This window comes from Microtus pennsylvanicus, chromosome 3, assembly GCF_037038515.1.
Source record: "Microtus pennsylvanicus isolate mMicPen1 chromosome 3, mMicPen1.hap1, whole genome shotgun sequence".
In the NCBI taxonomy this organism is placed as follows: domain Eukaryota; kingdom Metazoa; phylum Chordata; class Mammalia; order Rodentia; family Cricetidae; genus Microtus; species Microtus pennsylvanicus.
In genome coordinates, this window is record NC_134581.1 from 40,863,260 (window position 1) to 40,889,338 (window position 26,079).

Genomic DNA, 26,079 nt, shown 5'->3' on the forward strand with positions numbered 1-26,079 from the left:
CATTATGCACTTAGAGGATGCTAGCATTTTAAAATAATTTACAGAGGAAAACTCAAGCACAAGGTCTGATACGTTATCAAAACAATGTGAACAAAATAATGAAAAAATAGCAGAAGTTACCAAAAATAAATTCCTATTTGAATTCCTGTGTTTACACAGATTAAAAATGTTTAACTAGTTCTATCATACAGGCTGCAGCATACTGTAAGATAAAACACAAAGGTAATATTGGCTATTTGAGATTCAAGCTGCACTTGCCAGGATAGTTTTCACCTGAGTCACAGAGTGTATGCCAGCGCATTTATGCTTTATGAGCAGAAGTCAAGGCGTACTGTCTTTGATTGCTCTTAATATTGTTTAAGTATCTGTGTAAAAGTATAAATATTCACTACATTTTGGGGGTTCTCTGAACACATGAAAAAGCATGAATTGAAAAGATGTTAATTTTTCTTGCTACGCAAGCATATAAAGACGGATTTTAGTCTAAAATGTTTCTGATGTAATATTTTCACATTTTTGAGTATTTTAGAACAGAAGTTTAAAAAATCATAGACACTTACATATATTCCCATGAAATAAAATCACACTCTGAGGAATTATACAAGCTCACTAAAGAATATCAAATTAATCGTTTCCTCCTATAAATAGTTTATTTGTGTTTAGAAGTTGCAATTTTAGTATTATTAACAGAAAATACATAACAAAGGTTTCCTAAAAGTGAAAAAAATAATTATAAATGTTGGAAAAATTGGCCTCATTAACATATTTACAGACTTTTACTTAATACATAATCCTTTGGAAATTACTTATGTGACATTTTTACAGCATTAACCCTCCCCAAATCTCTGAGTAGTGAGCACTTTGGCTCTTTACTGTCTATAACCAAAGTTGAATGTCATATGATTTCTGAAGCTAGAGCCCCAGCTTCCTGGTCACTCTGAGACACTGCTGGCATACTGCTCTGCTCCTTCCCCTATGGATGTTTCTGCTGAAAAAGTGTCCTTCAGCAGCTTCTTCTCTTTACTCTGCTCTTCCTGCAATTTCAGAATTATGTTTCGGATTTCTTCTCTTTTTGTTTTCATTCTGGGGGGAGGAAACCAGTTCACCAAATTCATAGGGAGCTCAAAATTTAGTATTGGATTCTGAAAATAAGAAGATTAAAAGCCTATTAGAAAATTATAACGAGTAACATTTGAATTTTAACTACAGCAACACTTAAAAGTTAAGTATCAGCATGTATCCACTTGTTATGTTTCATACTTCGGGTACTGAGGCACTAGAGATAAAAGCACTAATGGATTATGAAGCTTACCATCTAGATTAAAGGCTGGCAGACTACAGTTATTGGGCTGAGTTCTGCCAACACCTTATTTCTGCAATATAGTTCTCTTTTTCAAGCAGAAGCAAACAAATTCACTAATAGTTTGTAGTTGTCTGTACAATATTAGAACTCAAGAGTTGCTAGAGTCTCCACAGCTGCAAAACACAAGTCCTGCCTGAGAAAAGAATGCCAGCATTTGTATCTGTGCTAGATACAAAGATAACCGACCTTGGCAAGCATTAGGACAGGAAAGCATGAAGAGCAGTAGAATAAACACCACCAAATCTGGAGAGCAAGTAAATGGTAGCCAGCAAAGAATGACAGAAGCATCAGGCCAGTGAGCTTTGAGGCCTGGAGACATGGCACAGTAATAAACAGAATGACTTCTAACTGGCTGATACACAGCTATATATAGGACACCAGAAGAGTTTCATTCTTTAGCTCATTAGCACCAGGAAGCCACTAAATATAAACCTGGTGAGAATAACCTGATAAGAGTTTTCGGAAAATGGCCATGAAGGGAGAAGACAAGAGAATCTCACTAGCATTCTGGACTTAGAAAGTGGCAGCAGGAACAGTCATGTACACACATGACTTTAAAAGAGAGTCAGTGGTTTGTTCAAAGGACAGGAACATAGAGTTCTAAGAGAGGCGTGTGGAGAGCCACGCTGCAGGCCAAGAGTGAAAAAGGAATAGTAGAAAGGGTGCTGTAGGTCAGAAGAGCTTTTAATAAGGGTATGGAGATATCAGATTTAAAACGCTTGAGAGGCAATAGCATGTGTGTGGAGATGGGAATGGAGAGACAGCATAAATCACAGGTGAGATTTGCTAAGATAGAAAATAAGCTGGTGGAGAGGTTGATCAGAGATGATCAACAGGCCTGAGACTTGAGATCAATTTTCACAGTATTTTTATATTTTAAAAGGCATCTAACTTGGGAGTTTCTGTTCCTTAGAATCGTTTTTAAGATGAATTAGTTTCTTACTGTGTTCATTACATGAAGGTCAAATATATATTTCACTATTTCACCAGATACAATGACCTGAAACTCACCTCAAAAAAGCTCTCTACATACTGCAGAATGTATACGCCACAGTCGCTGAAGTTGTTCTGCTGTGGAACTTTGGGGTTGGAACCTCTCATAACATCTTTGGAAAAACTTCTTTTGCTTCCTTTTTTAACCTCCCATTCCACTTCTAAATACCTACAAGAACACACACACACTTGTAAATACTTACTGCACCCACTATAGTATATTAAACGGGTAGGTTATAGTTTTGAACTTACTCTCTTAGAATTTTGACAACATTTGACCGAGAAGGGCCTCTAAGTGAGTCCATAAGGAGGATACAAGGTCTGCAGATATAAATAATAAAAGTTAAGTATAAATTATGATGTACATATGCATGAGAAAAAACAGTGAATTTATGATTAAAAACCTTGAAATATTATTTTGTTTCAGTAATGAAAACAAACCTTCAGACATAGGAAATTTAGATATCTATGATAATATTAAACATTGTTACAGAATAGTAATGTAACTCCAGCATAATAAAAAAGGAACCATATAAAAGTAAGTATTGTGTGTGAACTTGTATATGCACATGCATATGCCAAGGCAACCTGAAGGGGATCATTAAACTCATATCATCAGTCTTGCCAGCAAATGTCCTTACCTGCTGTATGGCAAACCAAATAGCTAATCTTAAGAATTTGTTTATGACAGAATATTTTTTAGGCAAGATTTTATTTTAGAACAGTCTATGCAACTCACATATAATCTTCAGAATTTTAATTCTGTAGAAGTATGCTGTAAACTCAAAATAAATGAGGAAATCTAACGTACCAAAATAAGTTTAAAATGTTCATCTATTCTCTTCTTCATTCTACCTCCCCCATCTTTCTCTCTACACTAAGGTTTAAATGCAGAGCCTTGGATATGCTAAGCACACATCTAACTCTGAACTACATTGATCAGGCCTGATATAGAGTCAGTGGTTTGTTCAATGGACAGTGGTTAAGAAGGAGTCAAGGGAACATAGAGTTCTAAGAGAGGTGTGTGGAGAGCCACGCTGCAGGCCAAGAGTGAAAAAAGTAAATAACTAACAGTTATATTTTTTCTAAATATCTGTATTTTCTTTTACAAATAAAATTTTCAAGGTCCATTATGCAGTTTTTGCTAACATTTTCCACAGCAAAGTAAAAGGAGCAATCTGTATCACTTAACGGTTTGGGAGTCTCTGGGATACTTTCCAGCACACATGTATTTCTGAAGATTGAGAATGACGTGTTCCATCCTCAGGCTTCCGCCTGCACCCTATCCTTCTAGTAATGCACACAGTCTCAGATACACCAAGCCATGAAGCATGACAGGGTGCAAGTCTGAACTTCCTCTCTTAGAATTCTGTCCAATCTGAGCGAGCTCTAAGTAGGAAACATGTCTGCAGGATGGGCCGGCCTTCAGTAACTCTCTGCCCACATAAAGTAGCTATGGAACTAACATTAACTGCCAACTTCATGTTACTGGAGGTTTTTTCTCAAAAACATCATACACACAGTTGTAGTGGTTCATCATGAAGATGTGTAAGCATCTGCGGGAGCAGAGGCTGAGAAAATTACGAAGAGGAGACCAGAAATAGCATCCCTGTTGGATCTCTGGACAGCACATCAACTTTTCCTCCTCGACCCTGAGAATACCTGTGAATTCTTCTCAAGTAAGAATTGTTCTGGTGTGTTTTAGTCTATGAATCAAAAAAAAAAAAGTCACACAGATTGCAGGAGGCAGTCAATGCTTACTGTTTACAGACAATAGGTTTTAAATGCCACTGTCCTATTTCTGAATTGTAGTTTTCATCAGCAAGGAGTCCATCATCGCTGCTATCATCCTATAAAAGACAGCCTTTGGTTAATAAAAGTCTGCTATCGAAATAACTAATAATCTAAGAAAATAGCATTGCACACAAAACTCTTTCCAATAAAATGGCAACACTTCTAGTCCCAGGGAGATAACTGACCTAGAAAATCCAGCCTGCTATTCAAATTCATTCAACACTAAAGCAATAACATTAAAGATCTCTTTGTTATTATTATGTGCATGTAAAGTGTATATGCATGAACATGCAGGTGGGCGTCAGAGGACAACTTTGTGGCGTCAGTGTTCTCTCTCTTCCAAACTTACGTGAGTTCTGAATATGCCTTAGGTTGTCAGCAGTTGCAACAAGACCTCTGCCCAATAAATAATCTCACCAGGACAAACTTTCGGGTGTTTACATATGGTGAAGATGGATTTATGCTAGTTTTTCCTTTCCACTCAATTTTGTGAAAGAAAAATGTCATATCCTTTCCACTACATGAGCATCCCAGTCTGAAGTGCAAAGTAGTGCTAAGAAATTGGTTCCAAATTTCCAATATTTGTATATGTCTCTCATCATGTAAAGCCTACATAAATTGTTTAAATGTAAAAAACTCAAAAATCTAGGTGGTGGTAGTGCATGCTTTTAATGCCAGCACTCGGGGGGCAGAGGCAGACAGACCTCTGTGAGTACAAGGCCAGCCTTGTCTACAGAACATGTTCCAGGACAGGCTCTAAAACTACACAGAGAAACCCTATCTCGAAAAACCAAAACAAACAAATGAAAAACAAGTAACAACAGCAACTTTAAAATCTCAATCATATCTCAGTCCACATTTCTGAATAGGACTACTGAGGTCTGTACCATTTACAGTACTTGGTTTACAGTGGGCACCTAGTCTTCCTTTACATAGAGGAGGTGCCTGTTAAGTAAACTAACTAATGAGTACCTTACAGCTATGCATTCTAAACTAGGGATAACACACAGAACACCAACCCCTACCAGACTGAGCAAGAAGGAAAACTGTACAGCATAAAGTATCTTCACACTAGGTCAACAACTGAAGGTCCGTCCTAGCACTGAAACCAGAAACCAAGTCTGATCTCCAGGACCCACACAGAAAAAGGAGAGAAACGACTCCTGCAATTGTGCTCTGACTCCCACACGCACACTGTGCTTGCAGGTGTGTCCAACACAAAACAAACAAATAGAATTTTTAGAAAGAAAGATTTAAGGGCTAGAGAAACAGCTCAGTGGTTAAGTGTTCTTCCAGAGGACCCAGATTCTATTTCCAGAACCCACAACTATCTGTGACTCCAGTTCCAGGAAATCTGATACCCTCATGGATATACATGGAGGCAAAAACACCAATGCAAATAAAGTAAATATAAATAAAAAGAAAATTTAAGAAATAGTATGTTACAGCTTCTCTTGAATTTTTCTCAGAATTTAAATAAATTATCTCCAAAACTATAATTTATTTTTAAGTGCTTATGATACTTATTAGTGTAAATAAGATCTAGGAAATAGTATAGCTCACCTATGGTGATAATTAAATATTACCTATTCTTAAAGTACATGCATATTAAATTGGAAAAAAAGAAAATAGTCACTGGATAAGTAACAAAAAAGGTACTGGGAAAGTGGTAAAAAAATTCTGAGCCGGGCGGTGATGGCGCCTTTAATCCCAGCACTCGGGAGGCAGAGGCAGGCGGATCTCTGTGAGTTCGAGGCCAGCCTGGTCTACAAGAGCTAGTTCCAGGACAGGAACCAAAAACTACGGAGAAACTCTGTCTCGAAGAAAAAAAAAAATTCTGATTCTGCCATTCTTATGCATACTACGATTATGTATACTATCATAACTGAAAATCTTACCACTTGCCTTTCAGATATAGTTAGATCAAAGGTCAAGAATAGTCCATAAATGTTTTCAAAGAAAATATGATTAACTTTTTATTTTATCCAATACTGGGCACCTAACAAATAGCAAATAAGTCCTCTCCCACTGAGCTGTACATGTACAGTCTCTGATCCAAGAGAATTAACTATATTAAACTTTCTCAGGCAGTATTAGAATTCAACCCCTAGATCATATTTCCAACAACAACACTTATACATGCATCATGAAACCGTTAACTAGAAAACTGGGTTTGTTGTGAAATACAACCCAAATACAGAACCCATGTTGTCTGTTGGTGGCTGAAGGAATAGCTTCTCAGATTTTTTAACAGAGTCTGACAAAGCATCTGATTTTACCGGCTCATCCTGATCCTCTGAGAAGTCAATGAGTTCATCTTCCAGCATTTTGCCACCTTCAGCTGACTGATCACCGTAGTTTAGTCTGATTTTGCTTAAGGCATCTGTATCAATAGGAAACATTGTATGATAAAAAGCCTATAACCCAGAGGATAGACTACTGAAATGAATGCCAGTCATGACAGCTGAGGGTACAAAAATCTGCTACAGCATGAAGTACAACAAACATAAAGTAGGTTATTTTTAAATAAAAACATGGATTGCTATCAAATTACAAAATGGTTCTATTACTCTATTATTCAAAATTTATGAAAAAAAATAAAAACAAGGTTATATAAATCTGTCTGTTTGCATGTTTGGGTATGCCCGAAAGTGAAGAGAAAGTTTTAAGAGTCTAAAAAAATTATTCCCAAATAAAATTATAAAAGCATAGAATACAAGATAGAAAATGTATAGTTTTAAGATTAAAATTATAAAACATGAAAAAACAAAGGGTTAAAAACAGTACAAATAAATAGCTTTGCATGTGCACAAATCAGAAAAAGAATATGTCAGGTGGTGGTGGTGGCACACACTTTTAATCTCAGCACTCAGAGGCAGAGGCAGGCAATTCTCTGTGAGTTCGAGGCCAGCCTGGTCTACAAAGTGAGTTTACTAGTTATATACAAGATACCTTAACTGTTTATTTTCTAAGTTTGGTTAAATTACTATTTTTCTGTAAAATAAAATCCCACAAATCAACTGTAGGTGTTGGTACCATAAAAGTAAATGATTTGTAAGGTAAAACTAAATTGATATTCTTGAGTTTATTCTAAGAATCAAAATTGTTAAAAAGCAATTATTTTGGCAAAAGAAGCTTGTCAAATCAATTATTTAACAGAAATTTAAAACTTACCAAAAAACTGAGTTAGAATTTAATACCACATATGTTAATATTGTTTAAAACAGTGTGTAACATCTTAAAACTTCCTAAGAATAACTTTTAGGTATTTCAGGTAGAAAAGTTTACTCCAATCTAGGTTACATATATAGTGAAATTTTTTATTAACATAAAACAAGGTATCTTGAGGAAGAAGGTAAGTAAAATGTATTACTGAAGAAAGATATATGAATCAAAATGTGGACATCAGGAACATACTTAAAATAACTAGCCAAGCACAATGGTAAACCTTCTGTTATACACAATAACCTCTTCAATTTGTCTGTTTCAGAAATTATTTTAAATTTGCTTAAATAAAAATCTGTACAAATCCCCAGGCAATTAACATTAATACAGATTATTTCTAGAAGCAAATCATTCTTATTTATAAAGTACTGTTACATCAATACTTACTTTGTACTACCTAAATTATTCCAAAAACCATCCCAATAAAGTCTTTATGGCCTCTCCATTCTGCATGTGTCTGATTCTCATAAGAATGTATTAGTTAAGCAGGGTGAGTCTTGGTTAGTACTTGAATGGGAGAAAGTAATTTAAATAGTTTAGCTTTTAAAAGTATCTTTCTTTCAGGCTGGGTATAGTGGTGCACACTTTTAATAGCTGCACTCAGGAGGCAGAGGTTAGGGGATCTCTGAGTTTGAAGCTGATTGCTCTGTGCAGTGAGTTCTAGGTTAGTCAGGGCTACAAAGCAAGGCCCTGTCTTAAAAAAAAAAGTGCACGTGTATTGGGGGGAGGCTCGGCAGCTAAGATTAAGAGTTTATTACTGCTCTTCAACAGAATCCAGGTTCAATTCCCAGCACCCACATCAGGAGGCAATTTCAGCTCTAGGAGGATTCCATCTCCACCTCTGATCTCTGGGGGACACCTGCACATACCCAACACACATATATGTATTTAAAAATAATTTTAAAACAGATAATATATGTATCCTTAAAAAAAAGCAAACATTTATATATTCTCATTCTCATTCTCTCTCTCTCTGTGTGTGTGTGTATGTTTGTGTGCATATACATACTTCTGTGTGTGTAGATCAAAGCATAATTTTCAGGGATCAGTTCTTTCCAACCTCTGGGCGCCAGGGATTGAATCCAGGTCACGAGCCTTGGTGGCAGACACTTTTACATAGTAGTCAAATCAGCCCAGTAGTTACCTATGTGAATGTGACTGTAAAATTTAAACCTACATGTTCCTCGTTTCCTTGATCTGGTCAATTATTTTATATGACGTACAGATGAAAAAAAAAATGGCAAGTAGTGGTCTCATACATTAGCTTCCAACAGCTGGCCTTAAAACTGTAGATATAATCCCAATTATTTACTGTGGCATGTTATCTGACACTCTTAGTGAACACTTGTTAACTATATAGATCTAAGAGTTAAAATTATATGAACTATTTAAAATACATCTTTTGAACAATATTGCCAGGCCAAATAGAATTTAGCTACTTAGGCAGTAATCAGAGCACAAACTTTTTATAAGCTCCTAACTTTTTATGCACCATCATTGTAAGACCAGTTAACCACATTTAGAGAGCACCCTTACTTGCTGTACTTTTTTTTAAGAAATTTTTTTAGTATAGTCTATTTATTTATTTATTTATTTATTATGTGTACAATATTCTGTCTGTGTGTATGCCTGCAGGCCAGAAGAGGACACCAGGCCCCATTACAGATGGTTGTGAGCCACCATATGGTTGCTGGGAATTGAACTCAGGACCTCTGGAAGAGCAGGCAATACTCTTAAGCACTGAGCCATCTCTCCAGCCCCTACTTGCTGTATTTTTGAGCCAATGAGCTCTTCAAGCATATGATAAAAGCTAAGGCACCTCACTGTGTGTGTTTGGGTGGTGGGAATCAACCATCTCACTCTAGAGCACCACTTTTCAAACTTTAAGATGCTGCCAGCATTGAATTAAAGATTTAAAAAAACAGTGTTAGTATTAGCACTCACACAAACAAGCTGTTTTGTGAAACACTAGTTTTAACAGATCTTCCCTTTAATTACAGAGAAGTAATTGACATAAGTACATCCATATGAAAGGAACTGACATTACAAGCTACAAGAAAAAGACAAGCATGTTAATTATGAAACCTACATAAAACATTACTTTGTACTTTAGTCTCCACTAGGGTTTTGAGACTATCTTCAAACATAACTGTCTACTCAACCAAACAACAACTTACAGGGGGCACTTTTGGAAATCCTGCAGTCAGTGTACAAAAAGCTCCAAGCTGTGCTCCAATGCATAAAGTCACTCACATCATTTATCTGATCTCATATTAAAGTGGACGATCAGTGTTTTTATTAGTATAGTCAGCCCTCTCTATCTATTGTATAGATAGAGAGCTGTCTGTGAATTTGACCAAGTATGGATAAAGAATATTGGAGGGTAGAGGTTACAGTATGGTGGTGTACTAATACCAGTACAAGGGAAGCAGGCAGATCTCCATGAGTTCCTGGCCAGCAAGGATACACAGTGAGGCCCATTCTTTAAAAAGAATATTTGGAGGAAATTTTTGTGTTTGTATTGAACATGTATAGCTCCTTTTCCCTTCTGGTTCTCAGAATAATACACTTCAGGAACTGGGAATGCAACTAAGTGAGAGCGCTTGCTTAGCATATAAAGGTTCGAGCCCTGGCACCACAAATAAAAACTAAGAGAGTAAAAATAGAGCATAAGCATTATTAAAAACTACGTATTTAGAAACTACAACAAACTAGAAGGTTTAAGTAATCTAGAGATGTTTTAGAGTTTAGGGAGGATGCAAACATACAAAAAAAATTAACACTAAGCTCAAGGAACTTGAGCATCCATGGGATTTAGGGAACTTTTTTGTGGCCAAGTGGGGCTGCAATCAACCTTCCACGAATTCTCAAAACCAGCCATATGTTCACAAGTATGTGTAACTACCACCATTACAATATTATTTTTGATGTTATCATTTAGGTGGTGCCGAGGATTGAACCCAGATCCTCACAAAAGCTAGGTAAGATCTTTACCACTGAGCTGATCAAACCCTCAAAATCCATTTCAAAGCCTCAAGACAAAATCCCTTATTAACATTCTGTCTCTATATTCTCCACCCTCTTGTCTTTTCCTGTTGAAAACCCTAAGCAATTAATCACTATTGTATAAATTTTTGGGTTCTAGAAATTTCATATGAATAATAAATATTTTTTAAAACAAGAATTAAAATGCTGACAATTAAAGAATTACAGGTTACATACTTGCTTGCTTAAGTACTTTGCTTAATTGTATCCTAACGAACTAGACTGGAAAATAACCTAGACAATGATTTGATCTGTTTGGATTTTAATGACCAATTCTGTTTTTCTTGTTCCCTTTCCAGTTCAAGTCATAGCACCAGGACCTTATGAAGCTTATTATATAAAATATCCTACTAAAAGTTCAGCAACATCCTGTTTCCCATACCCTCATCTTTTATGGCTTTTTCAGACAGGATTTCAACATAATCCATGCTGACTTTAAACTTGCCATATAGCCAGTGCTGGCCATCAATTCCTGATTCTGCACTTCCAAGCGCTGGGATTAGAGGCATGCCAGATGTGAAATTCCTGATTCACCAATACAAACTGGTAGAGCATCAAAATATGTTCTTTATTTGTAATGTTCCATAATTTAAAATTCCTATTTTTCTATAGCCTAGTTTACCTAACAAAAACTTTTATAGATCTACACATAGTTTAATGTTTGCACTGGAGAAATGACACTGAGTATTATGGATTTTTATGGAACAGATTAAGTTTTTTAATTGACACATAATACCTGAACATATTCTTGGGGTTGGAGGTTGTAGCTCAGTGGTAGAGAGCTTGCCTAGTGGGGCGTGGAGTCTTATGCTTGATACTCAGCAATAAGTGTGAGTATCAAGCACAGGGTTAAAGCTTCCTGGGAAGAGTAATGTTCTGATGCACATGTCATCTGAGAGGGACCTTGGAATGAAAAATGCCTCCCTGAGACTGGGCTGTAGGTAAGCGTGTAGAGCATTTTCTTAATTTAATGACTGATGGGGGAGGGCCCAGCATATCGTGGCTCCTTGTCCTGAGTTCTACAAGAAAACAAGCTGAGCAAGCCAGAAAGCAGCACCTCTCCAAGGCTTCTGCATCAGCTCCTGCCTGTAAGAGGTTTTCAATCTAGACATACAAACTTCACATTTTCCTCCAAGCCCCTTCCCTGCTTGAGTTCTTGTCCTAACTTCCTCAAATGATGAACAGTGATCTGGATGCGGAAACCAAATAAGCCCTTTCCTCTCAAGTTCCTTTCGTCATGGTGTTTTGTCACAGCATTAGTGAGCCGAACTAGGATAAGGCTGAAGTCAACACATGAAGTATTTGTGGGTGGGAGAGGAAAACAATTTGATATCAAAGAATTTTGATCACAACTTTTAGATTTCTGTTAAAGAGGTTAGAAATAATAGTTTAATGGAAGAAAGTGAGAACAAATTCAAGAGAGCTGAACCAAGTGAAAGGAGAGCGAGGGACAGGGATCCCCACTCTGTCTGAAGGAGGAAGCTTTACTTTCTGCCTTTGGCCATTTGAACTCAATTCACCAATCTAAAAATGGAAAAGACTGAACAGATTTGTCTTATAAGTTAAGCCTGTACAACTACTGTGTATTTTGAATATAAGGAATTTTTAATTAAACAAAAATGATTCCAAGCTCTTGTAAGTGGAAAATGTGAAGTTTGTATGTCTAGATTGAAAACCTCTTACAGGAATATGTGGAAAAGAATTATAAATTTCAAGTTTTATTATTTCTTTGAATTTTGAGTTATTTGTAATGTGTGTGTGTGTGTGTGTGTCTGTGTGTGTGTATAATATCAAGCAGATGGAACTCAAGCCTAAGCATGAAATTACTTTTCATTTCTATGTACCACAGGCAGGCAGTATTATATAATAATTTTAGAGTATCTACAACCAGCTACACAAGAATTTTTCAGTGGTGACATAAATTTCAGACAGGAGATGCTACTCCCTACTTCTAGGGGTGAAGAGATAAGACTGACTGCACAAGAGACACCAGGAGACTTCTGAGTAGTAAAAGATTCTAAATGTTGGTTGTCGTAGTGATTACATGACTGAGTATATCAATAAAACTTAAGCAACATAAAATGAGTTAATGTTATCCTAAGTAAATTCTACCTCAGCAAGCTTGACGAAAGAAAAGATGTAACTTTAACAATTCTACTTTGAACTCTGTTATTATAATACATCAGTACATACCTGGATGATGTATAGAATTTAAACATTCATCCTGTAGGCCATTCTCACTTTTAGCTCTATCAATAACTTCCTGGCATGAAGATTTTCCATTACTTGATTCTTCGTTTTCACTTATAGCATGGTTTTTTTTTTTCACACTACATTTCACACTGTATGTGTTTCTCCGGTAACAAGGCTCACTTTCTTCCTGTCCAGCACTGGACTCAGTTACAGTTAAGCAATGCTTTCTGTTTAGCATCTTCTTAATCACAGGCTTGGCAGAAGAGTTCTGTGAACAACTGTCCATTTCACTGGCAGAAGAAACACAACTGTCCTCTGCAGCTGAACTTTTTTGCACGACTGCATTTTCATGGTAATGGGGGTTGGGTTCATATTTTGGCTTTTCCAAACCAGGGAAACAAACAACAGCCAAAAACCAGTGTGCACTGTAAAAACAAACAACACTACTAAACATATCATTGGAAAAGCTCATCACAGTTGTCCATAACTATCAATTGAAAATGCTGATTTTCAAATTTGTGAACAGGCACTGATCTTTTTAAAATTCCTATACTGTTTATAACCGTTCTCACTTATTTATTAGTGGTTAAAATACCATAATGACCACTAATTTTTTTTTGCTGCTGATTTTAGGATTATGAACCCTACATTCATTCTTGCAAACAATCTACTGAATCTTTGTGGAAAGAAAGATCCATTCAGATTTTTTTTTAATCATGTCTCTTTCTATTGTTTGGAAAGGCTTATTATAAAAAGTATATATCTAAATAATCCTTAGGCTTGTGCTATGTTGAAATATAAATACATTAAAAATTTAAAAGGAAATGGCAATATGTAATCTAGGCATTGTTATAAAAGCTTAATTTAGCAAGGAGTTTTAGCTATCAAGCACAAATTCATGATATCACTGTATTCAGTTATCACAGCTATCAACGGTATAGTCCACCAGAAAAAAAGACATATAGTATAGCCTAAAAGTCATTAACAACTTTTATTTGCTAGCCAATGGACAAGCTGTAGATGAAAGAGTACTTATTAGCTGAGTACAATACCTGTCATGTAGTAGGATGTCCAATAAATACCTTCTCAGAAGAAAACACTTACATCCACGGCTAGGGATCAAACCCAGGGCAAGTTAGGCAAGTACCCTACTACTGAGCTACATCTCTAACCTGAATACCATAGCGTCATTGGGTATCTTTTTCTTTTTCCATATGACTCCAAGGCAGTATTAGGAACAGCGCTATCTCTTCACCTGACAACATTCAGTACAAAGGTAAAGACTGGTTTTGGTGTTAGTGCTAAAAGGGAAAATTGAGTCTGGTGTGTTTGTGCATGCCTATAATCCCAGCACGAAGGAGGCAGAGTGTCTCGTATGAGTTTGAGGCCAGTTAGGTCTAAGAAGCAAGTTCTAGGCAAGCTACATAGTGAGACAGACAGACAGACACACACAACCACACAAATACAACCCCTCTCTCCCCACCAAAAGACAAGATGGACAAATAATTCCTTTTTTTTTTTTAATTTGTCGAGACATGGTTTCTCTGTAGCTTTGGAGCCTATCCTGGAACTAGCTCTTGTAGACCAGGCTGGCCTCAAACTCAGAAAACCACCTGCCTCTCCCTCCCGAGTGCTGGAATTAAAGGCATGTGCCACCACTGCCTGATTTGTCTTTCGTATTCTTAAAAATTAATTCTGTGTATGCGATGAATTTAGGTCAGGTTAAAGCAGCAGAAATAGTATTTCATCATCCTCATTTCAATAATTAAAACATCCTAAGTTCCACCTCAGTTTTGGAAATGTTAAAATGTAGAAAAGTGTCTTTCAAAAGCCAGTGCAACGCATGGTGGCAAAAGACTGCACTCTCCCACTTGAGGAAGAAGAACCAAAGGTTCAAGGCCATCTCTGGCTACTCATCAAGTCTGAGGACAGCACTATACTACAGGAGATCTTGAAAACCAGTATTTAGGGTGTAATGTGTTAATTTCAAACCTACATTGTTGTGACTGGCTTTACCTAAATCTGAAATCATATTAATATATGAGGCCATACATTTTTTGCTACATCACTAAAAACTAGGCAAAATGCTTCTCCTGACTTAAAAGGTTTTAAGTTTGTAGCTTTAAAAAAATAAAACAATAGCAGCAACAACAAATACAAAACAAAACAAAAAAAAAAAACAGGCTCTATCTATGTAGACCGGTTCTGGCCTACAACTCAGACACTCGCCTCTAGCCAAGTAACTATATAAATCATTGGTATGAGAAGAGGCTAAAATATAAAACAGGTAATTTTACTATGGCTGAATTAAATCCAAATTCTAGGTTTGTGTTCTTTACCGAATACTGTAACAATTTCTAACAAACAACTTAAAATAAGAAAGAAAAGAAAAAGAAAAAAACAAAAACAAAAAACCCCAGCATCATGAAGTTACAGAAATAGCTCACTGATTAGAGCACTTACTATTCTGACAAAGACCCCAGAATTTAATTCCCAGCACCCACATGGCTGGCATCTTCCAAACATTTTTAACTCCAGTTAGGTGAACACACATGCAGGCAAGCACTTATACATGTTAAATAAAAACAAATCTTTAAAAACTAAACATCAGGCTGGGCATGGTGATGCATGTTTTTAATCCCAGCACTTAGGAGGTGGAGGTAAGTAAATCTTTTTCAGTCCAAGGAGCCTGGCCTAAAGAACTAAGCGATCCAGGGCTATATATTTAGTGAGACCCTATCTCAAAAAACAAAAAATTAACATCACTACGAAAATGAAGAAGATGACAAACCAATGATGGCCTATCTAGTAACTGGCACACATAAAATATCTGTGGCTTTCATCTCTTAAAGAAATGAAAGTAAGGTCTAGACATCTGCAGACTGTTCCCGTGGGTGTAGCCCTCTTGCAGAATCCTGTACTGGCCTGCGCCTCTGCTGGTTCTCCACCACATATAAGATGACTGGAAGATCAACAGAAACTTCTATTGACAGCTACAGCGATTATAGTGGCTCTAAGCTAAATATGACTCTAATAGCACTTCAGTTGAACACTTCTGCTATTTCTTTCCTTCCTTATTTCTTTCTTTTCTTTTTTTTTGGGGGGGGGGGTTCGAGACAAGGTGCTCTGTAGCTTTGGATCCTGTCCTGGAACTAGCTCTTGTAGACCAGGCTGGCCTTGAACTCACAGCCGCTTGCCTCTGTCTCCCTTTTTTTTTGCTGGAATTAAAGGCATGTGTCACCACCGCACAGCTCACTTTTGTTATTTCTTAAGAACAACTTTCTTCTTTTCTAAGAAGCTTGTGCTACTTTTTAAGGTTAAGAAAAGAAACCTTTATTTCATGCAGAATAAATTTAAACTTGATTTTGAATTTTATTATGCTATGCATAATCATGCAGTCTTATATAAATTGTGCTTTACAGCTATAACTGATGCTTTAACTTAAAAAGGGCTGAGGTCTCCTAATAAAAACATTACACCTGCGGGCATGCACAGTAGTGCTTGGAATAGAACTGCGGATCTTCCACAAACTAGCCAAGGAGCTTGCTACTAAGCTATACTTCTAGGCCTCAGAACATAGTATTTATCATCTGTTTTAAGAGGGAAGGATCTTAATATGTTATCTAAATTAACTTCAAATTCTTGTGTTGATGTGATCTTCGTGCCTAACCCTCCCAAGACGCCGTAACCACAGTCAAACATGTCAACAACATTTTAAAGAAAGGGTTTGCTTATTACAAAGTGAATTAATACACATTTGAAATTTACAATCTAATGTAACACAGCAAGGCTTATTACATATAAACAATCCTACACGATACTAATTTCAGTCACCATTTCTCCAATTATAAAGAGATAAAAGGGGCAAGCAAAGGCATTTCTTGGTTTGTCTAAGCAGAGTATAAGAGTAAGTCATAGTCCGTGCCATAAAACAAACACCTCTTTTGCCGAATAAGAATGGTACTTCTTGGTTCACACACACCACTTCTACCTCACTCTCCCCAGATCACATGGCCAAATACTTTCAAATGGGTTCTTGAAAGTAAAAGCAAACAAAGAAAGAAACACAAACTCTTAAATCTTAATCACATGAGAAAGCTGTACGATAGATATATCAATACTGCCATAGCCACAGGAGAACAGTAATGACATATCTGAGCGTCTTTACCAAAGTACTTCCAAGACTGCTTATAAAAGAATGGCTTTAGTTTGAGGAAATGGCATAAATTCATCCACTTTTACTTTACTGTTAAATACAAGTGAAACTCAAATGAAAGATTCAGATTTTTCTATGTAACCCAATCACTTCTTCAAACAACGCAATCTCCACACAAGCATCACTTTTAAAAATGACGTTCTTATACTTTATCTAATAAAATAAAATTAGAAGATGTCCAATATATTCTACAAAATTCTGTTGGGTATTTTTCCTCCAAGACAGGGTTTCACTCTGTAGCCCTGGCTGTCCAAGAACTTGCTCTGTAGAACAGACTGGCCTCAAACTCAGAGACCCACCTGCCTCTGCTTCCCAAGTGCTGGAATTAAAGGCGGACAGCTAAAAAAAAATTCTGTATCTTATGAGCCAACTGAGAACTGTGCTTACTTTCATAAAATAAGTATTTTTAATACATATAGAATTTTACTTACGCTTCATTAAGGGGTACAAAAATAAAATCCTTCTCAAAAATATCTACATGCCGGGTCCATGTTTTTACTCTCCCATGACGTTTTTGTTGTATTCTGTAAGAAAAAGACAATCACCTTCTAAAGTGTCATTGCAGCTACAGCTTCTGTGCAGTGACCTATAAACTACGACACTCAGCTGGAACACCTCAGTTTCACTTGATGTTTTAACAAGTTGAGGAAAAAACACAGTATCTTTTTTAAAAAAATATTTATTTATTATGTATACAATATTCTGTCTGTGTGCATATCTGCAGGCCAGAAGAGGGCACCAGACTTCATTCCAGATGGTTGTGAGCTACCATGTGGTTGCCAGGAATTGAACTCAGGACCTTTGGAAGAGCAGGCAATGTTCTTAACTACTGAGCCATCTCTCCGGCCCCCAAAACACAGTATCTTAAAATTGAAAAGATACAGTTATTTTTCTTTTATGTGTATGAATGTTTTTGCCCATATGCAGAGGTATCACATGAGTGCCTGGTGAGCTCAAGTCAGTGGCGGGCATTGGAATCCCCAGAACTGGAGTAAGAGATGGCCATTAGGGGCAACTTGGTGCTAGGAACCAAATCCTAGTCCTCTGCAAGGGCAGTAAGTGCCCTTAACTACTGAGCCATCATCCAGTCCCATGAACAGACTATCTTAGATGAAACCAGAAAGGGAAGACATGAAACCTCCTGACTGAAACTGCACGTAAAGGGTATTAAGTTCATTTTACAATATTCTGGGGAATTTCAGTGCTTCTCCTGGATGAATTTCTTTTGTCTCTACTATTTTACTGGTGCAGTATTGCTATTAGAAACTATACTGAGAAACTTATAAGATCATAACTTAATGGTAAATGAAAGGGAACATGTAAAACATGCACCATTTATCAATAAACAAAGCAGCACCATAAGCTATGAACAATGTCAAAATCCATCTCAAGTCTATGATATAAAATTAGGAACTTTGTAAACAGTAGAAAATAGAATTTATATCTGGCATAGCAGCCCCAAATGAAGACACTTCAGTGTAGTTACAAGAAGATGTGCCAACTCTTGAATCTTTTGACCAATTAAAGCTAAGCATAAGACCTGAATACCATAACAATATAGAAAAGAAATGTAAAGAACTTAGAAGTAATAGCAGAACAGAATCTCTGTAACTATTTTGAGAAAAATCATTTTAAGAGCTTATTAAAAGTCAGATTAAGGGGTGAGGATGCATCCCAGTGGTAAAGAACATCTATTTGCCTAGCACAAGCAAGGCTCTGGCTCAGTGACTAGCCCACAAGAAGAACAAGAGAAAACAAAACAGATTCCGCTCAGCATCACCAAGGGAACTCTTAGATAACCATCTAAGAAACACAAATAAGTACTATTTGGGATCAACCATTCTAGACACTAGACCCACAACCTCTGAACTCTAGGTATTCTGTAACCATCAGAAAATAATCAAGATTAACGTTTTAAGAGAATGAAACAGAAATGAATGGTATTGCTCAACAGAAGTAAAAGTATTTTTAAAAGTTATCCTTTAGAACTAGTGCAGTATTACTAAGGCAGCTGAGCATAAATTCATGAGAAAAACGACATAACTGAGCTGGCATGATTTTCCTAGTGGCATACTCTAGAAACAAGCACGTGACTACAGAGATCTGTGGGGCTTTTGCTGGGCTTTGTTTTTAAATATCATGGGCCCTTCATTTTGTATCCATGAATTCAACAAATTGACGGTAGAAAATATGTTTGAGGGAAAGTATACCCATAAGACACATACAGACCCCTTTCCTTGTCATTACACACTAAAGAACACAGCCTAATATTTAATGTGCTACACTACAGTATGAATATGCTAGAAAGTATCTGAAACAATATATATACGTCAAATGTAAATAATGCAGCATTTCATCCACAGGACACAAATGCCTGTAAATTTGAGATCGCATATGAGATATGGGGCACTAATAACTGTGATACTAAGGAATAATTACTGAATGAACTGTTAAGATTTGACTTACGATAGGTTAGTTGTCTCAGCATTTCTTCTCTCTCTCTGATTAAGGCGTTTATAGAAAAAAGAACTGAATATATGAATTCGGTCAGCATCTTCTTTCCTCAGTTTTTCAAGCACCAAGTATCTATTTTAAGCGAAAACAGTTATCATATATAATGGATCACAGGCTCACTCAAAAGACAACAGTCAAACATTTATTTGGCCACCATAATTACTATTTCTAAGAAATGAAGTTTACTTCACAAACCAGATGCAATAGTCACCAAAACACCTTTAGATAATGGAAAACATTTCATATATTTTCTTGTTTTTTTGTGCGCTTGGGGCCCAGGAAGGTCAGAAGAGGCTACTGGATTCCCTGGAAATGGAGTCAAAGATAGCTGTAAGATGCCACATGGGTGCTAGAGACTGAACCTGGGTCATCTGCAAAAACAGCCAAGTGCTCTGAACTGCTAAGGCATCTTTTCAGCCTCTAAATCCATGCCTTTAAAATACATTAATTATTCTGTATCACTCTATTATAGCTTTGACTAGCTAGCCAGCAAGTTCTGTGAATCTGCTTGTCTCTGCTCTCCCTCCCCTGGTGCTGAGATCACAGGCCAGTGCAGGCAGCTGGACTATGTACACAAGAGCTGAGGATTCAAGCTGAGGGCTCCCTCTTACAGAGCACTCTTACCCACTGAACCAGAGCCCCAGTCGCAAGACCCTTTCTCAAATAATTAAAATAAGAAGTTGGAGAAACACCAGCAGTTAAAGGTGTTTCCTGCTCTTCCAGAGGATGCCAGTTAAGTTCCTGGCATCTACTTGGGCAGCTTACAACTCTCTATAACTCCAGGTCCTGAAGATCTGACACTCTTCAGGCTTTGGTGGGTACCTGTGCACACACCTACACACACAAACACACACAGGTCCACACACACACCTTTAAAAAAAAACTGTAACAAGACCCCATAGAATGAGAAAAACTGTCCTTTTATTTCACTTCTAAAAACTAATGATGCTTAAAGTATGTATGTATTTTCCTAGATTTCCAGTATTAACTGCATAAGTTTTACATCAGATTTAATTGCAGTGGGATAATCTTAATTAGTCTATAAAATTTAATTGGAAACTTAACTATAAACATGAGTCCTGAATAAAGTCAGGATTACAAACTAAAATTTTAGTATAATATAAAAACAAGATTATCCTATTTCAGCATGAATCACAAGCAATAACGAAGATTATCAGGAGTCAGTTGGCAGAGTGCTTGCTTAGCATGTATGAAGCCCTAAATTTATTCTCCAAACAGCACACAAGCAAGGTTTTAGCTCCTTGCTGGGTCATGGCGGTAGTCCTGTAATCCCAGCAAGATCAGAAGCACAAGGTCATCCTTGGCTACACAGTGAGTTTGAGGTCAGCCTGGGATATATAAGACTCTGTTGCAAAGTAATAATATTATTAATACTAAAAAACCCACAATATTAAATACAGACTTAAAGGATTAAAAGTAAAAGGATGAAATGCTTGCCAAGAAAATTAAAAGAAATATCTCTGTCAACAAAGCAGACTCAAGAACAGGAGATCATGAATAAGAAAGAGTATCACGTCGGGCGATGGTGGTGCACGCCTTTAATCCCACCACTCAGGAGGCAGAGGCAGGCGGATCTCTGTGAGTTCGAGACCAGCCTGGTCTACAGAGCTAGTTCCAGGACAGGCTCCAAAGCCACAGAGAAACCCTGTCTCGAAAAACCAAAAAACAAAAACAGAAAGAAAGAAAGAAAGAAAGAAAGAAAGAAAGAAAGAAAGAAAGAAAGAAAGAGAGAGTATCACATCATGATAAAGGTTAATTCTACAAGATATAAAAGCACATTTTCCTACCAATAGAGCTTCAAACTACAGATGGCTTTAAAGACAAGACAGCTGGAAATTTCAACAATCCTTTGTGATAATTTTATAGAACAATTAGACATAAAACCTGTAAGGATATCTCATGCTAGCCAAGCAGTTTTATCCAAGCCAAGTTGAGCTATAACCCCATCCAAAACATTAAAAATATGTTATTCATGCTTTATGTTTTGTGTGCACATGAGTGCTGGCACCAATGGAGGCCAGAAGACATATCTCTTGAAGCTGGAGTTACCTGTCTTTTCTCTCCCAAAGCATTAGGTGAATTCCACTACTAGGTTATTAAATCAATTTTGCAGGTTTCAAAACACATTTTGAGTTATGAGATATACTGGAAATAAACTAGAAAACAATAGCCCAGACATAATAAGGATAAGTATTGCTTTGTTTCATATATGTGGGCCTTTTCATTACACATACCAGAAAATACACACGATAAGTTAGTATTTATGAAAACTGTGCTGAACACCATCTTTACTGCCTCACATACACTGCTACTTCATTCAAGTCTTACAACCCTTTATTCTCATTTTTAGAATGTGGAAACAAAGGTACAATAAAGTACTTGAGTAGAAGATTATATTATATTGAGTAGAGGATATATAATATATAATATAAATTATATTATATTATGTTGAGTAGAGGATATACTCAAGTATCAAAGCATATTACAGTAATAAAAATTCCAATCAAAATAGTATGACTTTCAAAAAGAAAGATTTAAAAAACACGCAATGGCAGAATATGTTTAAAGGTTCTATTAAGTTAGCTAACTTACTTCAAATAAAAGTCGATAATAACATCATTTAAAAACTCTCCTTCACTTAGACAGTGCAGGTCCTCATTAGTAACAGAGATGCCTCCCTTAGCCGGAGGTGGTGGATACACTATCAATCTATAATAAAGGAAGAAGAAGGCATTACTAAACACAGAAACAGATATTTTTAAGTACTGCAAACATAAAAGAATTTTCTCACTTTTCTACAGGGCCAATAAAGATAGTGTGGCTCTCTCCGGTTTCTTCCTCATCATCAAAAAACTGCAATTCTTGTTTGCTTCTGAGCTGTATTTTAGATTCAAAGGACACCTGGCAGAGAAAAATACCAATTTATGAAGTTAATTGGGATTTTTTTTTTAAATAAAAAGAGCAAGGCAGAAAAGATGCTTCAATGGAAAATACACAGTACTCAGGAGATGTGGGTAGGCTCACTTCAAGGCTTTAAGCAGCCTGGTCTTGAGAGCAGGCAGGGCTATACAGCAAGATCTTGCCCCAAAATATTATATATATTATACACACACACACACACACACATGTATGTATGTATATATGTATGTGTGTATATATATATGATGGCTCAGGACTGAGAAACGATAAAAAGCCAGTAATAGGACTACTTTCACTTTCAGCTTCCAGACAATATATAATAATGGCTTTCCAATTTCATATTTCTACTATTTATATCCAATCAGTCTGGTAAGATTTGAAGAACCTCTGAAGTAAAACAAATCCCAAAGTTGTTTTTTCCTGATAGCAGTGGAAACCTACCTTAGTTCAAAGGCTAGACAGTCTGCAGGAAGTGGGGGCACAGGCACTGAGAACATACAGTTTAGTGAGCATAAGAGTTACTCAAGGAAACCCTGAGTCCACGTCACCTGCTTAGTGGTTTTATCAACTGCAAAAGAGGCATGATTTGCCCTTCTCCCCTTCCCTGCCTCCCACTCCATGTATGAGGTCTAATTCATTTTCAAGACTGTGTCTTAGGGATGGATATACAGTTCATTGGAGATAAGGAATTCCCAAGATAGCAATAAAAAGAAAAGTTTGTCAGGCGTGGTGGTAGCCAGGTTGAGAGATTTATTCCCAATAAACTAAGCAAACTTCACAACTCAAAACTAGCAAAATCCAACAGCTATAGAAATGATACAGTTCTACCATGGCCTATGGTTCATGAAGCTTGAGAGTTTAACACTGACGCATCTCTAGATGAGTGCATGCACTGTCTGACAAAGTCAGACTATATCCTTTACTTCATTCTGTTAAAACAATGTGACTACGCACAGGGAACTAAACCTCAGCTCCAGACACAGGGTTAACACTCTTATTTGGATGAGCAGTATCTGTATACATATGCTCAGAGTGCAGTACAGAGGAAAAAATGGGAGAAAAAGAAAAGAGTGTGGAAAGGAACTAAAAGATTCCAAAACTTGTACCAAATGTTGTTTTAAAAATAAATTTAATTTTAAAATGGAACTTTTAAAGTTTAACATTAAAATGAGCAATATTAAAACATTTCATTTTAAAATTACTCATTATTGAGGGTGTGGCTCAATGGCAAGGTATCTGCGTAGCATATAGAAGCCCTGGGTTTGATCCCCAGCATCACAAAAAACAAACAGAATTACCCATCATTTAAATTACTGTAAAATTTTTAAATATAATTACAGTTTTCACTTTGTTCTCTTTTTGCACACAATTTCCTTTGATGCTTTCTTCATAGCTTCTTGTACAGGCAACAAGTCTGCTATTGGCTTCTTCAAAAGGAATTTTCGCAAAAAAGTTGCAAACATTATTCTTTATACCAATGTCAGTAATGATACTTTCAAAGACCACATTTGCCTGAGGATCAAGGCCAGTTTGAAAAATTAAAATAATGTACTGTTCTTCTAAACCTGTAAAGAAATAAATATAACTATAAGGCTGAAAGAAAAAAATAAGTAATAAACAATTTTAGAGCATACCAACAAGTGATGGATATGGTGACTTGTGCCTTTAGTTCCAGCACTTGTAAAGTGAAGGCAGGAGGACTGCCAAGAGTTTGTGGGAAGCCTGGGCTACACAGTGAATAGTGAATCTCTCTCTCTCTCTCTCTCTCTCTCTCTCTCTCTCTCTCTCTCTCTCTCTCTCTCTCTCTCTCTCTCTCCCTCCCTCCCTCCCTCCCTCCCTTCCTCCCTCCCTCAGACAAAAGAAAAAAAAGTCACGAGAGTAGGGGGGTAATTCAGTCAGTAAAGTGCTTGTCATCCAAGCATGAGAAAGAACCTTGGTTGATTTCCAGACCCACAGAAAAAGTTGGGTGTGGTGGGACAGGCTTGTGATCCCAGTGTGGGGAGACTGAAGCAGGCAGATCTGTGGTTTGCACACCCATGTGTCTAGCCTACATGGTAAGTCTCAGAGCAGTGAAAGACACTGTTTCAAAAGTTTCACAATACCTGAGGTTGACCTCAGGCTTTTACATCTGTGCATGCACACACATGTGCATTTGCACACACAAATAAGATAAATACCAACTAATTATTTCCTAGGTGATTACAAGTTCAGGAATATAATTCAAAACAAGTGTTTAACACACAGGGGACACACAATAAATACTAGAAAAATGAGCAGTGTTATTTAGAAATGTTAACTAAGTTATCAAAACAAAAAAGCCAGATCTAGCACTAGCACATGAACAAGGCTATTGATAAATATAAGCAATCTGCTTCCTCTAAAACAGCAGTTCTCAACCAGGAGGTTATGATCCACACAGGGTCACATATCAGATATTTACACTATAATTCGTAACTAGCAAAATTAGTCATGAAGTAGTAATGAAATAATTTTTTGTTTGCGGGTCACAACACGAAGAACTATATTAAAGGGTGGCAGCATTAGGAAGGTTGAGAACCCACAGTTCTAAAAGGATTAAAACAAATTCATAATAATAAATAAATATCAATTAGCATTTCTAAGAAGAATAATGAGGAAAATGCCAACTGTGCAGTATTATCTCCAGAAGAGACCTGCAAAGCTGGTGGTCACTAATGTGTCGATTTCTACAATTATATTAGCATTTACTCACTGCTAAGCTGAAGCTGAAATTAATGCTAAAATGTATTGACTTTTTTTGTAAGTTATTTTTATTGTGTGTATATATGTGTTGTTTGCCTTCATGTATGTCATAGAGGACTTATGTTCCAGGTGCCCACAGAGGCCAGAAGAGGACATCGCACCTCTTAGAACTGGAGTTACAGATAGTTGTGGGCTGTCATGTCAGTGCTGGGGGGAAAATCCATACTCTGCAAAAGCACTAAGTGCTCCTGATCACTGAACCATCTCTCCAGCCCAAAATGTGCCTATCTGTAAAGAACTGCATCTATTTAAAGGATAAAGACCTCTTCCATGCACTTCAAAACTTTCCTAGTTCCAGCTTTGTAGATGAACTTAACAGCAGTCACATCAGTTAAATACATTTTACTTAATGTTACAGACTTCAGATCTTTTGAGTTTTAACCCAATTTGCTAAATGGTTTAGCTAAATCTCGATTTTTATCTTTGACCCTTCTACTTTCTGTGGGCTTTTCTGTGGTATCATACACTATATGATACCAAATGAAGTAAGTGATGGCTGACCTGAAAACCACTGCTTCAACTTCTCAGGATGGACTGATAAAACCTTCCACTCCCCAAAACACTCCTATTCTGCAACTCAGCAGACCTTCTTAAGTTGTAATTTGTCTACAACACTTACTTGTTAACCTGTTCATTCCTTTACAATCATTCCAAGCTTTATCTTCTTTATTCGTTTGCAGCTGCATGCTCAGCTTTTGATAAACTGATGGTATTGCCTGGAGGAACACTACTGGTAATTTCCGGACATTACACCATTCACATTTAGTTAGATCAGAGGTATTTAAAATAATCTCTACAGGATCACTATCTGGTCCTACAGGGAAAGAATGAAAAATGAAAAAAAGAGTAAATTTTTAAGCTGGTACATCATAAATTGAGGAACTACAAGCTTAAAATTCATCATTTACCATACTCTATAAACTATGCTTAAGAACTTCAAGCTGGGCATGGTACCTTTAATCCCCAGCACTTGGGAGGCAGAGTCAGGTGGATCTCTGTGAATTTGAGGCCAACC

The 26,079-nt window shown here is 36.8% G+C and overlaps 1 protein-coding gene across 4 annotated transcripts in view; it reads right to left on the bottom strand.

The window, feature by feature from the left end:
* Positions 1-619: 619 nt before the first annotated feature.
* Senp6 (SUMO specific peptidase 6) overlaps positions 620-26,079 on the bottom strand; it is an 88,363-nt gene continuing 62,903 nt past the window's right edge. For all 4 annotated transcript variants that reach the window (XM_075965127.1, XM_075965126.1, XM_075965128.1 and 1 more), the window contains 12 exons: positions 25,684-25,878; positions 23,622-23,848; positions 22,156-22,265; positions 21,957-22,073; positions 19,296-19,415; positions 17,261-17,353; positions 12,614-13,038; positions 6,430-6,533; positions 4,118-4,206; positions 2,609-2,677; positions 2,375-2,525; positions 620-1,142 (listed from right to left, as the gene is read on the bottom strand). In XM_075965127.1, the coding sequence (XP_075821242.1) occupies positions 933-1,142; positions 2,375-2,525; positions 2,609-2,677; positions 4,118-4,206; positions 6,430-6,533; positions 12,614-13,038; positions 17,261-17,353; positions 19,296-19,415; positions 21,957-22,073; positions 22,156-22,265; positions 23,622-23,848; positions 25,684-25,878 (1,910 nt within the window). In that variant the 3' untranslated portion in view covers positions 620-932. The remainder of the gene's footprint in view (positions 1,143-2,374; positions 2,526-2,608; positions 2,678-4,117; positions 4,207-6,429; positions 6,534-12,613; positions 13,039-17,260; positions 17,354-19,295; positions 19,416-21,956; positions 22,074-22,155; positions 22,266-23,621; positions 23,849-25,683; positions 25,879-26,079) is intronic.